A 17,131-nucleotide genomic window follows, 5' to 3' on the forward strand; every position below is an offset into this window, starting at 1 on the left:
ATGATATTTTCATTGCTTCAGTCCCTAACCCATACCAACTTTATCCCAGCTGTACCCCTCACCCCAGAATCAGTAGATCCCAGCTTGTCAGGCTATTAATAACCCTATTCCTGCAATCTTTGCCAAAGAGAGCTGGAGATCCTGAGTGGCACCATGGACAGCAGCTTCTGTACCACTTCCTCATCCTCCTGAGAGTCTCATAGAGCCCGCTACTACCAAGTCTTCTGGTGGATCTCCAGGGCCATATCGTAGCCAGTCCTTTCCAATGACAGTCCCTTCCTTCCAACCTCTTGCCTCATGCAGGTTAACAGTTTGCTCTGCACCTGACATGCAACATTACCCTCTACTTACACTTCCAAAGTGACTCTGGTCCCTTCCCCCTTAAGTGGAATCCCCAGATTATTGAATTGTATCTGGAGTTTAGTGACCCATAAAGGAACACAGGAGGCTGGACTGATTCAGCCAGTGCTGAACTATGATCTCTTGGTGCCAGCACTGAAAATGACCAAATGCTCTAGAGAAAAACAGTACTCCCAGTGAAGTCACACTACATATGAAGGGAGCAGTCTCCTCCACACCAGGCTGGTGACAGTACCAACTGAAGAAGCAGGAAAGGTAAGCTGCTTCCTGCCCCACTGAGGGAGGGAGGGCTCTACTGCACTGTCTCTGTGCCCTAACATCCAGGTATAGTGGAATTTCATTGGACTATGCTTATGTGTAGTCTCTTTCTAATTGGGAGTCCTACCTGCTCACGTGGAGGCAGGGATGGGAATTCAGGTTCTGAAACATAATTCAATACTTCATATGTTATTTCAACTTGTGGTAAAAATGTTCCAAATCATTTGAAAGTTTCCTTTTTCCAGCAGTATAACTAATGGATATGTTTCACATAGGGTTGTTTGTAAATACTCCCACTGACCAGTTGTGAGGCTTAACACAAGTCAACTGAGTCTCGGTTTCCTTATGTAGAAAATAAAGGGGTTGGATTAATCAAGCTTTAAGGCCCCTTTCATGTCTAATCTAGCATTCTCGGACTTGACTGCAAGTCTGCTTATTTTCTTCTAAACATTTCTGATATCTCAGCCATAAAGAGGTAAGACTAGTTGAAAAAAATAAACCATCTTTCCCCACTCAAAAAATTTTGAAACACTGAATCTTCAACTTGACCAAAATTTCTACCCCTTCCTCACACATTTTCTGCTCTACCAGTTATGAACTTAGTGCTTTAAAGATGAAATCCTATTTAGTTGAAAGATTTTCTGGTTACCTGAAGTATCTGTACAGCCAGGGATCACCAAACAAAATATCAGGAGGAGGGAAAGCTGAAGCAGGGAAGGGAGAGACAGACTCTCAAGGTACCTATTCAATTCTTTGGTGTAAAAAATCCCCTCTGTGAGTATGTAAAATGGTGCTTTGCAGTTGAACTTCCATGTCTACCTGTGGCTTTTCCAATATAAATGTGTAGGGCAGGGCTGTGGGGCAAAATAAGAGAATAGCATGGCTCTGTAAAAGCCATAATGGCTCAGAAAAGATTAGAAGAGGAAATAGATGGGTACCAGTGATCCCACGGGCAAGCTGGGGATTTCCCCATTTCTTTCTAGGGATTTCCATATTCCTTCCTGAATGCACCTTGGCTTTCCATTACAGAGCCAGCCACGAGAGAAGGTGTCTGTGGTTAAACCTTACAACCCTTCATTTAAGCTTAGAGGGCTGCTGCCCTAACAAGTAGCAGAGAGGCATGTTTCTGGGTACATAATTATACACAGATCGCACATTACTGAAACTCTTTGCTTGACTGGGAGCTCCTTGAAGGCAGCAGCTGACTCATAATCGTTTCTGTATTTGTAAACCTAGCAGAGTGTCTGGCATTTAGTAGGTACTTGGTAAATGTTTTGTGACCTATTAACTGAATCAAAGAATAAATGAACAAAGTAGACTGATTGATGTTTATTTTCTCAAAAGCTCTATTTTTGTGGGGAAGTTACAATGCTCTCTGTATTTTAATTTTTTTAAAAACTTGTAGCTAGAAGATAATCAATGAGAATTAACTGAACAGAACAGAACTTCAGCCGTGAAAGGGAAAGCAGACTGAACAAAAAAGAAGGGCTTGACTTGACTATACTGGCTTGTTCAGCACCTATCTTCAGTGTCTGGAGGACTGAATTTCTCTGGAAGGATTGACTAGAAATTTAAATTAAAAAGGAAAGGAAAAACTCACAAGAGTCAAAATGGTCAAAAGTATTAAGAATAAACGCATGTTTTTATTTTTTTAAGTAAATGTATTGGGGTAACATTGGTTAATAAGATCACATAGGTTTCAGGTGAATATTTCTATGATACATGACCTGTATATTGCACTGTGTGCCCATCACCCAAAGTCAGGTCATCTTTTCTGTCACCATATATTCGGTCCCCTTACCCTTTATAAACATGTGTTTCTGTTTTAAAGCAAAACAAAACAGAAAGCAGTCCTCACACGCACCACCTCTCATTTCATAGACTTCCATATCATTGTTAAGCATATCCCTTAGAGGCCACTGTTGAGTAACTAAAAAAGTACTGGGAAGTCAGGAGTCAGGAAGCTTGGGTGTGAATTTTGTTTCTTCCACCTATGTGATTGCCCAAAATCACATATTAAGTGAATGAACACGGATAACACATTTAAACCTACCTCGATCTCAGTTTTCTCATTTATAATGTAGGCACTAAGCTTTTGGCATAAGGACCAATCAAGACAATTCACGTTAAAACATTTTGTAAAGTATAGAGCCCTGTACAAAGGTTAAATTTATTTCTAAATATTTTATTCTCACTGATGCTACTGTATATAGAACTATCTGCTTAATTTCTGGCCTTATCTTTCACAGGGATGTACAAGTGGGGAAATAAAAGCATGATGAGTCTATTCAGAATCAAGCTGAACTAATCCTAGCATTGAAATCCAGTACAGGCTGAAACTTGATTTTACTCTTGTTAAAGATGAAACTAGCCAAGGGCTGCCTTCTAAAATATCACAGTGATTCTTTCAATAGTAATGTTCCAGAACTTCTAATGCATTTACTAAGTTTAAATAAGACTTGTGAGAGGCAAAAGAACAGGACAAGTTACCTAATATAGCATTTTGTACTATGCTCACTTTCAGAGCATATTGCATAAAATTATCTTTTAAAATAAGTTTCCCTGAGTCCGGCCGGGCGTGGCTCAGCAGTTGAGCATCGGCCTAGGATCCAGGTGATCGGGGTTCAATTCCCAGTCAGGGCACATGCCCGAGTTGTGGGCTCGATCAATGACTCTCATCATTGATGTTTCTATCTCTCTCTCTCTCCTTCTCCTTTCCTCTCTCTGAAATCAATAAAGATATATTTTTAAAAAATAAAATAAAATAAGTTTCCCTGAACCAAAGAGGAACTGACAGTTTTTTGAGCACCTATTATGTACTAATGCATACAATGAACCTACCAAAAGTTACCTATTCACCCCCACAACCCAAGTGTTAAATACGTTACCTCAAGTCACATGGATAGTCAACCCTGGAGCCAGATTCCAACCTAGGTCTGTCTGACTCAAAGGGCCAGGTGCTTGTCACTACACTATACCACAGAATCTCAACTGTAGCAGTTAGAAAATCTAACACTTGCATATCCCACAGCTTAGAAGGTCATCTCTTTCAGTCCTTTGCCTGTTCTTCAAGGCCACAGTTCAATTAGAGATGGAAACATCCAGAAGAATGATTGCCTTTAGGGAACAGTCACAGATGGGAGGGAGATTAACTTAAAGCCTTTTGCACCTCTTAAACTTGTATCGTGTGCAAATATTATCTTTTCTAAACACAGAAAGAGTGAGGGAAAGACAGAGGGAAGGAAAAATTGGTCCCTAAACCAGCTCTGCCACTCACTAGTATGATTTGGGACAAGTCACTTCATAGTCATTTGGATTTTGCTTCCTTTACTGTAAAATGAGGGATTAACTCGTTAAAACCCAAAGAATGTACCACATCAAGAGTGAACCTTAATGTAAACCATGGACTTTGGGTGATATTGACATGTCAATATAGATTCATCGACTATAACAAATGGAACACTCTGCTGTGGATGTTGATAGTGGGAGAGGCTGTGAATGTGTTGGGGCAGAGGATATAAGGGAACTCTCTGTACTTTCTGCTATAACCTAAAACTGCTCTAAAATAAAGTCTATTTAAAAAAATGAGAGGTTATATTAGTTATTTCTAAAGTTTCTTCCAGCTCTAAGAGTCTATTATTCTAACTTACTCTACAAAAAATAATTAAAAATTCAGAAAGAGGAGTTAACTGGCCATTCTGACAAGAAATCTTAATTAGAAATTCATTAAGATTAGATGGGGGAAAAAACACTTGGATAATTAAAGTCAAGATTCCCTCGCCCAGCCAGTGTGGCTCAGTGGTTCCGTACTGACCCACGAACCAGAAGGTCATAATTCAATTTCCATCAGGACACATGCTTGGGTTGTGAGCTCAGTCTCCAGTAGGGGGCATGCAGGAGGCAGCCAATTGATGATTCTCTCTCATCATTGATGTTTCTGTCTCTCCTTCTCCCTTCCTTTCTCTAAAATCAATAAAAACATACTTTTTTAAAAAAGATTCCCTGAATCTGGAAAAAGAGAGATAAAATGGAAATGAGAATGAGGAAAATAAACTAATTAGGTACCTTCTAGCCTTGCCTACCCTAAAATTTCTTCCACCTTTAGGGAGTCTCAGCAAGTACTATAAGATATACTAAAAGGAAACATCCCTCACACCACCCACCCCAAGTCCACTATCAGATTCTGGCCGGTTCCCTTTAAGAGCAAGAAAGTGTCCAAGTCAGAAAGAATTGGAATCCTCTTCTCCTGCCCTACCCAGAACCAATCTCTATGCAATCTAGGCCTCTCCTCACCTCTCTAGGCAAAGAAAAACCACTTATCCCTCTCACACCAGGGGGACAAAAGAATTTCAGCCTTCTAGGGATTGGGCCCCAGACATTCAGAGTCAGAGGAAACAGGAGCCAATGGACTGAACATTATTTGAGCTGCATATCTCCTTTTTGGCTTAGATAATTTTACCAAGGGTAAGGTACGCACATAGAGATGATGAGAATTATTATGCAGTGAAGTACAAGCAACTATGCCAAGTTTTCAATTCAATTCGACTACCACCTACATATACACCTGTATTGGTGAGAACTTCCCGCTTGGCCCGCCCGAGCCGTATTGCTCCACTTGCTGTGTGTGATGGATGCAAGAGCAGAAAGGCCTTCCCTTGTCATTGTTCTGCCACAAAACTTTCATTCAAAGAGCTGAGGGATTAGTCCTTAAAAAACACTGAATTGAACACTTTAAATGTGTGAATTGTGTGGTATCTGAATATCTCAATAAATCTGTTAAAAGAAAAGAAGAGAGAGGGACAACCAGACCTGGAAATGTTTCCAAATGCCTCTCTAAAATTAAACACCCTTTTGCTACCCAGTGAGTTGCTGAATCAATTCAACCATCCCAGATGTTTTCCTTATTTCCTGCCGTTGAACAGTACTCTATAATTTAGTATTAGCAGAAAGTTAATAAAGACAACACATCCTTTGTAGCTAAATTTTACACAGTGTTTACCATTTCGCTCCAGCATACACATTTCCTTTGTTTTCCCACTGCAGCTAAGCCGCCAAAACCTTGTAGAGAGCATAATTATCCTTTTGCATCCCTTGTGCTTTCAGGGTAGTACCAATCCTTGTGCATAATCAAGTGTCTACGGCAAACTGTTTTACTTGCCTCTCCAGGAGGTTTTAAATTCACCAACCTAGAAGTGGATATCCCCCCCCTTTTTGGGGCAATAGTAGGAGGAATGACAGGATTCACTATTTCTGGATCTCTCTGTTTCTAGAGGCTAATTCACTTGCCAGGAAGAAGCTGTTTTGCTTTCTTTTCCCTCTAAAAGCAATGTATTGACTTCCAAGGAATACTATGAGGGGTTTGTACAAAAGTTTAGTCGCAACAAGTCCTACCCTTACCAGCACTTTCAAGCCTTTCTGACATTCCACACCCAACCATTTAACAGTTTTTCATCATGATATTCCTTAAATGGGAAGAATCTAAAGATAATCTTTTTGAAAATTAGTTGGGCCTTGTTTTCTAATTCAGATCATTTTCTTTCTAGACTGCTCTACATAATTTCTTATCTTTCTATAACCTGAAAATCCTTGACTACCAATATGCAGAACATGATATAAGAACTTTCTTTTCATAAGTCTCGAAAGGAGGAATTAAAAAAAAATAAAAACAGCACTATATTCACAAAATCTCCATGTCCTGTTTTATCTATGGGCAATTTAATTCTATATCTACATGCGAGGTCAACCCTGTCAGTGGTATACTCTTTGTTTTTTAACAGCAGAATTAAATAAAAGGGTAGAAAACATCTCACTTTAGTAAAAAGTGTCATGGAGAATGAGTTTTGAATTTTTAATCATGCATTTTATACCTACAAATTTATTAGTATCATACATAAAGCTTAAGACAAAACAAAAGAAAAGCATCTGCCTTCTTATCTAAAAGAACCTGACTTAAGATTGATTATATGTCCTCTTACACTGCTGGTAGGGGAAAATGGTGCAGTTACTTTGGAAAATATATTATATGACTCCATTTACATGCAATGTCCAGAACAGGAAAATCTATAGTGACAGAAGTAGTTAGTTAATGGCTGCCTAGGGCTTCGGGGAATAGTGGTGAAGGGGTTTGGGAGTGGTGTGGGGTTTTTCTTTTTAGGCAATGAAATGTCCTAAAATAGATTGTGATGATACTGCACAAATCTGTGAATATACTAAAAAGCCATTGATTTGCACACTTTAAATGAGTGAACTATACAATATGTGAATTATATCTTATAAAGCTGTTTTAAAATAGATTTACTCTACATCCAAATGTCCATCACTTAATGAACAGATAAACAAAATGCGGTATAGTCATACAATAGAATATTACTTAGCAAAAAACGAGACAAAATGTTGATATATGCATGTATGAAACTCAGAAACATTATGCTCAAAGAGAGAAGCCAGCCACAAAAGAGCACATACTGCATGATTCCCTCATACAAAATATCCACAAAAGGCACATCCAGAAAGGTAGGGAGCAGATTAGTGGTTGCCTGGGGCTGAGAGTGGGAACAGGGAGTCATTGTAAATAGGCACAAGGTGTCTTTTGGGGGTGATGGAAATGTTCTAAACTGTATTGTGATGGTTTCACAATTCTGTAAATTTACTAGTAATCATTGAAGTATACAATTAAAATATTATTTTATGGTCTGTAAAGAATAAAGCTGTTTTACAAAAAAAATTGCCAATAACCATTTTTTAAATGGGCAAAATATATTAACAATTTACAGAAGTGAAAATATGAATTAACTAAAAACACAAAAAGATGCTTAACCTCACTAGTAGTAAGAGAACTAACTGCCAATTAAAACTACAATGTACCCAACAAATTGCAAAAACTCCATGGAAACAACTCAAATGTCTACCAATAGAAAGATTAGTCATATAATGGAATAACATCTAGTAGTGAAAATGAATGAATTAAAGTGACATACATTACGATGTCACTTAAATAAATTTAAAATCACACACAACAATACTACAAATAGCTTAAGGAATAATAAATACACATTCTGGATAGTGACTCCTTTCAGACAGAAAGCAAAAAAAGTGAGATCAGGGATGGGAAGGTAGAGAATTTCAGCTGAGTGATGGACGCATGTGTGTTTTACTCTTCATATTTTTTGTATGTTTGAACTATGTCATAATAAACTAAAATTTAAAAATTTACTCTAAAATGTTTAATTTACTTCCATAGAATAGAAATGACAAATGTGGAATATAAATTTTTAAATTATTGAGATATAATTCACATGCCACAAAATTCACTCTCTTAAAATGTACAATCCACTGGCTTTTAATATATTCACAAGGTTGTATAACCATCACCACTACCTAATTCAAGAACATTTTCCTTACCTCAAAAAGAAACCCCACACCCATTAGCAGTACTCCCAATTCTCCATCCACAACCACTAGCAACCACTAACTTACTTTCTGTCTCTATGAATTTACTTAGTCTGAACGTTTCATATAAATGGAATCATACAATGTGTGGTCTTTTGTGTCTGGTTTCTTTTTCAATTATAATTTTTAAATGTTCATCTAATCCATGTTCCATTCCTTTCTTTTTCAAGATTTTTTAAAATTGATTTTTAAAGAGAGAAGGGGAGAGGGAGAGAGAGAAAACTTCCATGTGAGAGTGGAACATCGATCGGCTGCCTCCTGCACACCCCCTACTGGGGATCAAGCCCACAACCTGGGCATGTGCCCTGACTGGGAATCAAACTGGTAACCTCTCGGTGTATGGGTCAATGCTCAACCACTGAGCCATACCAGCCAGGCTGTATCAGTTTTTTTTTTTTAACTAATAGCTTATAGTTTCCAGTTTCAAAAAGTGAAAAGATTTTGATGATTTGGAATTTAAGATTAATCATTCTAATTCTTAAAGTACCAATTAAAAATGTAAAATTATAAAGACTAAGTAAAAATATTAGCTAAAAACATTAGTGACTCAAATTACCTACCTTAAATACATCCTCTATACATCTACTAAGTTCTTCTTCTGTCACCAAAATGGTCCCTGGCACCATGTTACTCTCTGGAATCTCTAGAAGCAAAAAACAAAATTACCCATACTCAAGCCAATAGAGATAGTATTTCTTTTTTTTAGCCATTTTTTGAAGAATATACTGATTCTAGGCTAGATACTTATTAAATATATAAAGGAGTTTTAAGTATTTACTCAAATATCATATTTGTCGTGTCTGAATAACTTTCACTTTACCAAGGCTCAATCTGGTAAAGTTTTACTATGCAAAAAAGAATTAGACTTTCTCCATCCCTCCCCACCTATCACCACACACACCCATAAAAATTCATATTACAAAATGATTTCTATATAAAGCCTATACAGACCTAAATTTGGCTTAACCATAATATCAAACTTTTTTTTTTCATTTTTAACCTTAGGAACTACTATTTAGAAATATATTTCTTTTTAATCACCAAGAGTGCTACAATGATACTCAATAGGCCAGCATTAAACTAAATAAAGCATAAAAACATACTAAGGGAAGTGGTGAAAATGTCAGTCTTTTAAGACATTAAAACAGAACTAAACCCATTGGCCAAATATGGGAAAATATGAGCATCAAAATGAATGACAGGAATGTTTGGTAACCAATTAAATAAAAAAGAATCTATAAATCTATATTGATACTTAAATAATTATTTTTTAAAACGAGGGTGAGGCAGGGAGAAAGAAAAGCTTTTCTTTACAGAAGAATACTAACTAACAAAATAGAAATAAGAAAAGGAATAGTCGCCTCGCTGGTGTGGCTCAGCAGTTGAGCACTGACCTATGATCCAGGAGATAGTGGTTCGATTCCCAGTCAGGGCACATGCCCAGGTTGCGGGCTCGATCCCCAGTAGGGGGCATGCAGGAGGCAGCCGATCAATGACTATCAACATTGATGTCTCTCTCTCTCTCTCCCTCTCCCTTCCTCTCTCTGAAATCAATAAAAACATATTTTTTTAAAAAAAGGAATAGCCACCATTTTACTGGCAAGACTAATCAATGGATTCTAAACCATAGTATGAAACACTAATGGGAAATAGTTTTCACACAGACTATCACACTGTCTCAGACTATCATTCCATAGCTTACTTAGTAATTACATAGGGAGGAAGATATTTTACAATGGAGAAATCTGCGTGCTACCACCTTAACCAAATGATCAAATATAACATTGCTAATAATGGGATATAGCGATAACATATGTCCCTTAATCTGTTGGAGACTGAGAAAAAGCCATCATCTTATGTAGTATTCCTGCCAAAATGTTTAACCTGGATCGAATTACGAGTAAACAATTAGACAAATACAAATTAAGAAACATTCTATAACCTAGGCTCTATAAAAATGTTGTGGTAAAAGACAAACAAAAAACTGGGAAACTATTCTATATTAAAGGAAACTAAAAAGACATAAGTGAATGAAATGCACGATTCTTGACTGAATTCTAAATTTTTAAAAAACAGATATAAAGGAAATTCCTGAGACAGAGAAATATGAATAAAGTCTGTATATTAGATGTCTACAACTAACTCTCAATTGTTTCAGAAAAAAATATACACACATAGAAAGAGAAAGAGAGAGGAAATGTGGCCAAAAAATAACAGTTGGTCGAGCTAGGTGAAGTATAGAGTGGTTCTCTGTACCCTTCTTGGAACTTTGTGAAGTGGATTTTTCAAAATAAAAAGTTGGTGGAAAGAGGTAAAAACTAAAGACACTGAAATACCACCGACTAAACATTGAAAAAGATCCTTTAGAGGGACACCCAACCACCAGACTTCCTCCTTTACCTGCTGTATTTAAACATCGATGAAGAGGCGCTAACATTGGCTGAAGCAAATACTTTGCTGCCAACTGTGGGCGTTCTCTTGACATAGTTATAAAGGTAGTGGTGGCAACTCTCTGAAATTGTCGCGCTGTCAATTTATCTTGAAAGTGAAATAAATCCAAGATCTAAAAGAAAAAGTACATGAAGTAAATACCAGACTCTTTACAAGGCGCACTGTATTAACTAAGAAGAGAAAGCACTAATTTCTTTAAGCCAAAAAATAAACTCACTGCAATAACACTGATTCAACAAAATCATGTGTTTTTTTTAATTTAACAACCCAGTATCAAAGACTGTGAGAATTGAAGAGACTGTGTTTTTATTAAATAATTTTATCAAATTTATGAAATAATGCTCAGTGTAGAAAATCTGGAAAATAAAGTTTTGAGAATAAAATTAAATCTTCCAAAATCACTATAATCATTTTTGGCATATTTCTTCCAATGTATTTCTGTATAATTATTTTTTATTTTTTATTGAAGCAACACTTAATATTCAGTTTTGTGTATTACTGAAATCTATATTATAAATTCCTCAAAATACTACGTAGCAACATAATATATATATTCAAACTGCACATAAGAATTTATTAAATTGTTTCTTGATATTCAGACATTCTGTTTCTCCCCAAATTTTGCTATTATAAATAGCACCACCAAATGAAATTACTGGATCAAGGCATATAAATATATTTAGAGTCTGAAGATCGCCTATTGTGTTTGAACTATCCCAGACAACAGTCTATTTTATTCTCAAAGACAAACTTGGGTCTCCAGTGCTTGAGTGGGTTTACCCCAGTCTATAAGCAACTGATAGAAAAGTGCATTTCTGTTTCTGGTTTAAAAGTGACTCTTGCACTTTACAGGCAGGAGAATCTCTGTCCAAAAACTGTATGTGACCTGCCAGAAAGAGTCTCAGCAAGCTTGAAACCTATGATTTGATATTATCATTTTGTCAAGTACCAAAACTATAGCTACTAGTTTCAGAAAATATTTACTCATCATTGCAAACGCTAATTTTGTCCTGTAAGATGACTTATATTTAGTATATTTCAATAGCAGATCTTTGCATTGTGATATTTTGTTCTCATGCATGCCTACCCATGAAAACTCTCAAGATCAGCGTAACAAAGAACGACTTTCTTTGGATTGTACTTCAAAAACCATGTCTTATATCTAAATGCACGGGGTGTACTGATTAAGAAAACTCCTTCCACATTTTTTACTTATCAGATTAGCAAAGGTAAAAAATTTTTTGTAGCATGTTGTACAGGCAAAAATGAAGGAAGACAGATACATAAATAATATGAGTTAAAAATTTAAATGTACATACCCTTTGAACTGGTCATTTCAATTCTAGGAATTTCTCTTATGGTAGCATTTGCGCATGTACAGGATTTATAAATATTAACTGTAGCATGGCTTGTAATAGCAAAATTATGAAAAGAGCTCGAAAAGCTATTAGAAGACTGGTTAAATAAATTATGGTACATTCATGTAATGAAACACTATGCACCCACGAACAAGAATGAGGTAGCTCTATGTGAAATGTCTATATGAAATGATCTCCAAGGCACATTGTTAAGTTGAAAAAGCAGAATGAAAAACAGCGTATGTAGCATGTTACCATTTGGACAAAAGTTAGACTACATATGCACATACATACACATATAATTATATATACATAATACACAGAATATCTCTGGAAAATAAGCAAGAAGTTGGTAACTGCTACTTCTGAGGGACTAGGGGACAGAGGTGAGAGGGAAATTTACTTTTCTGTTTACACCTATGTGCTTTTTAAATTATGTACCATGTTAATCTACCTTGTTTATTTAATACCTATTTTTAACTAATTAAAAACACACAGAAAAGATAAGAAACAAGATGAAACTTTAGTTTCATAGTCCAGCTCTGAGAGCAGGCTGGGCTACTCATCCAATAGTCATGAGGCATCCTTAAACCTAACAATTAGGTCAGTGCCTTCCACAGGTTTTTATTCACTTATCAAGAAGGCTGCTCACTGAACAATAAACTTAAATATTATATTGCTTTTCCCTCAATTTTAGAAGAACAGTACAAATCATTTTTCTGTAAATAAGCAGATAATCCTCAAACGTTCAAAAGAAACAAAATTACTTACCTGAGGGCAGATATCCCTATAGTAATCCTCTGGTGAAAGAGACTGCTGGGGACAAGAGGCCAAAATCTTTGCAATCAAATCGCACTTCTTCCAGTCAGCAGCCGATGCCTCAGCATCACTCCCACCAGCCGCCCCAGCTGTCAGCAACGGAAAGAGACGTCAAAAACTCACGGCAGTTTCCCATATAAGGTCCTTAAAATTTATGGTACAAAGTGTTTTTCCTCTACTGAAATTTTCTCCTATAAGATAACCTACTCCCCTGAACTTTTTTTTTGATGTTGGCTTTTGAGAAGTTCAGAGAGAAAAATAGAGCTTAATCACTGAAATGATATTATTCCTATTACTTGAATACAGTAAGTCCTCACTTAATGTCATCAATAGGTTCTGTGATTTTAAGTGAAATGATGTGTAGTGAAACCAATTTTACTATAGGCTAATTGATATCAACAGGAGTTAGGTTCCCGAGGCATCTCATCAACATTATAATGAAACAACATTCAATGAACCAACATTATTCACAGAATTGCTGTACTAGCTTCTTCTCAGGGTTTATTACTATTAATATTATTATTTCTCTTTAATCATGCAATCATGTGTGTGAGAAAAAAAACAAAGGCTGGGCAAGAACTATCAGAATGGAATAGGGGGAACAACCCACAGGGTTCACACAGGGCTGTGAGCATGAGAAGGCCTCCTAACACACAGGGCATCCAGTGAAACCTCAGAAGGCTATTGCCTTAGTAGTGGGGCCAAATTACCTTAGAGTTAAGGCTGCTCTAGACCCACAGTACTAAGGCCTAAAAGCCAGGATCAAGGGGATCAAACTGATTCCAAGAAAATTAATTGCATCCCAGAACAAAGCCTAACAAAGGAAAACAACAAAATCTAGCACCCAACAATGTAAAATAAAAATAATCAGTATCCGTTCAAAAATTACCAGGCATATACATACAATTCAGTCATTAAAAGGAATAAAGGGCTGATTCCATGGATAAACCTCAAAAACATGACGCTAAGTGAAAGAAGCCAAACACAAAGACCACAAATGGTATCATTCCATTTGGATGAAATATCCAGAACAGCAAATTCACTGAGACGGAAAGTAGATTAGTGATTAAAAGGGATTAGAGGCGGGGATAATGGGAGTAATAGCTAATGGGTGTGAGGGTTTTTGAGGGGGGTAATGATAAAAATGTTTGGAATTAGATACTGGTGATGGTTGTACAACTTTGTGAATATACTAAAAACCATTAAACCATATATTTTATTATTTATTATTTTTTTAACTATTTTTAATGTATTTTATTTATTGCTTGATTTTTTAGAGAGAGCGAGAGAAAAACATTGATTTATTGTTCCACATATTTATGCATTCCTTGGTTGATTCTTATATGTGCCCTGATTGGTGCTCAAACCCACAACCTTGGCGTTTCAGGACACTGCTCTAACCAACTGAGCTACCTGGCTGGGGCTGTACTCTTTAAAAGGAGTGAATTTTATGGTATGTGAAGAACACTTCAATTTTTAAAATTCACCAGACATGCAAAGAAGCAAAAAAATATGACCCATAATCAGGAGGAAAAATCAATAGAAAACAGCCCCATAAAAACAGTGATGACAAGATTAGGAAACAAAGACATTAAAACAGCTATTATAAACTTATTCCCTATTTTCAAAAGGTAAAGAAAAGAATGATCATATGAGGAAAGAAATGATATAAAAAAAGACCCAAACTGAACTGCTACTAATGAAAAAGAAAACATCCGCAGCCAAAAATACACTGAATGGCAGAAGAAAAGATCAGTGCACTTTAATACATAGCAATAGAAATTATGTAAAATGAAACAGAGAGAGGAAAAAAAGACTGAAAAAAAAATAAATAGGGCATCAGTAACTTGTAGGACAACATTAAGCATCATATTAGGGTATAATTCAAACTCCAGAAAGAGAGAAGAGAGGACAGAAAAAAATATTTGAAGATGATGTCTGAGAAATTTTCAAATATTGTGAAAACTATAAACCCTCAGCTCAAAGCCCAAGAAACATTAAGTAAAAGAAATATGAAGAAAATCACTTACACCATGATGTGACCCCAACCCTCCACCCCTATGTCATACCACTCTCTGCCCTCACTGAAATTTCCTCAGAAACACTGTGCTCTTTCCTGCCTCAGTTCCTACCTACATGCTATCCTCTCTGCCTGTAATAGTCTCCCTCACTCTTCATCTGGTAAATCCCAACTCAACCTTCAGGGCTCAGTTTAAATATCTTTTCCATCAAAAACCTACTAAGTTTGTGATAATTGGTTAGAATATGCAGGGGATAGAGGAGATAAGGGAATGAACACACAAAAAAGGCAAAGGGATCACCAGGAAAAAGGTGAGGCGAGATCCTAGGATGAGAGCTATGTAAAAGGTAACTAATGCAGATTAAAGACGGCCCAGAGAGAGACGCCTCCAAGAAGATGAAACTGAGAGACTATCTGGTGTATCTGGATGTATTTAAAGGAGACTTAACGGGGGAAAGTTTGAAAATAGATTAGTAAGAAGCATATAAAAAATTAAACAGACTAACAAAAAAGATAGCTATGAACTCCAGGAAGTTCAAAAGTTGCATCCAAAAAAAAAAGTAGTCACAATATACTACATAGCTAAGCTGTAAAAAATAATTACATAGTTAGAAGAATACAAACACTGAATATTGATCTAACCAAAACAAAGAAATGACTAATAAGGAGACGGAAAGAATGCTTGAGGGGGTGACGGTAGGGTTGTGAAAGAAGACAAAATCCTTTTCCACACATGGTGAGAAGTTAACAGATGATGCCCACCCGGCCAGCGTGGCTCAGCGGCTGAGCATCGACCTAGGATCCAGGAGATCACGGTTCGATTCCGGGCCAGGCACATGCCTGGGGTTGCAGGCTTGATCCCCAGCAGAGGGCGTGCAGGAGACAGCCGATCCATGACTCTCTCATCATTGATGTTTCTATCTCTCTCTCCCTCTTCCTTCCTCTCTCTGAAATCAATAAAGATATATTAAAAAAAAAAGATGATATCTAAGATTGAAAAATTAAGAAGGTGCTGTGTATGCGTTACAGTTAAAAGTATAAAGGTAAATACCAGAAGAAACCCACTGAAAGAGTTCAAAGTGGTTGCTTCTGGGGATGGGAAACAGTAGAATGGTGAAAGGACTGCCATTTTTCTCTACAGGCCTTGTCAACCTATGAAACTCTTTACTATGTGCATGTACAATTTTGTTTAAAAAAATAAAACATAAAACATAAATGAAAAACTACTACCATGCTTAGCATAATTAACTTTTTTCTATTAACGAGGACTTAGAGAGTATAACTGTGGAAATGAATCTAAAACTTCATCCCAAAGTGTGCATCTCTAAGGTATGTGCAGCTTCAAGATAACTATTTTGCGTTTTAAGTCCTGAGGTGAAATCCTCCTAGCACCCTGCTACAAAGCCCTTATCCCACTGAGAATTTCACATTTTCTTTGGGTTTTACTTAAACTTTCTATGTGATGTTTTCCTCTGATACTATAAATCATTTGATACAGCTGACAATATCATTAGACAATGTAGGCAGTGTATCATGACTGTTTTAGAAAAATGGCAAGAAAATGTTTCTTTGGAAAAGAAATTCATGAAGGTTTAACTTCCAAGTCTAACCTCCTTAATCTCCGCAAAAACACAGTGTAGTCTCAATCAGGTTTAAAGGAGACTGTTAAAGACCAGTAATTCACTCTGACCCAAAGGAAAATGGACAGCAAAGTAACAGAAACATTTTCTTTCTTACCACCCGCTCCTTCCAAAATGCCACGAACCACTGCCTGAACACCACTGGGTCTCATCAGCCTTTCAGAGAGCAGCTGCCCACACAGACGCCGAAGCCACGCTGGCGCCCGACACCTGACTTGTGTCTTCACATCTGTGCAGGACTGAGAAAGGAAGGGAAGGGTATGAATTGAATGTCAGTGAAATAGGATGTGAGGAAATTATTAAAACATATATTCTGAGACAGACTGACAATGAACAGTATGCCTTACAGACTTCAAAAAACCGTTTTTTGCCCAGCCGGGTGTGGCTCGGCGTTTAAGCGTCGATCTAGGATCCAAGCAATCAGGGTTCGATTCCCGGTCAGGGCACATGTCTGGGTTGCAGGCTTGATCCCTAGTCAGGGGCGTGCAGGAGGCAGCCGATCAATGACTCTCTCATCACTGATGTTTCTATCTCTCTCTCTCCCTCTCCTTTCCTCTCTCTGAAATCAATAAAGATATATATTTTTTTTAAAACACCATTTTTCCCCTAAAACAAAACAAGGACTCGGCTTTACAAAACCTTCTTAGCATCACTTTTAAGAAAGTAAAAATACAGTGAAACTTCAAGTGAAATAGCAAGTGAAGTTTCAAACCCAGAAATGCATAAACACATCAGTGAATAAAATACATATTTGGGGAACACAAAGTTAATGTGAC

General features: G+C 36.9%; 1 protein-coding gene across 1 annotated transcript in view; it reads right to left on the reverse strand.

Moving 5' to 3' along the window:
• The window catches only part of TANGO6 (transport and golgi organization 6 homolog), a 128,461-nt gene that overhangs the window by 101,618 nt on the left and 9,712 nt on the right, over window positions 1–17,131 (reverse strand). The window contains exons 4-7 of the mRNA XM_016200727.2: window positions 16,453–16,594; window positions 12,648–12,784; window positions 10,468–10,630; window positions 8,628–8,710 (exon numbers count right to left, since the gene is read on the reverse strand). Of these exons, the coding sequence (XP_016056213.2) occupies window positions 8,628–8,710; window positions 10,468–10,630; window positions 12,648–12,784; window positions 16,453–16,594 (525 nt within the window). The remainder of the gene's footprint in view (window positions 1–8,627; window positions 8,711–10,467; window positions 10,631–12,647; window positions 12,785–16,452; window positions 16,595–17,131) is intronic.

Source organism: Miniopterus natalensis, chromosome 18, assembly GCF_054644295.1.
Source record: "Miniopterus natalensis isolate mMinNat1 chromosome 18, mMinNat1.hap1, whole genome shotgun sequence".
Taxonomy (NCBI): domain Eukaryota; kingdom Metazoa; phylum Chordata; class Mammalia; order Chiroptera; family Miniopteridae; genus Miniopterus; species Miniopterus natalensis.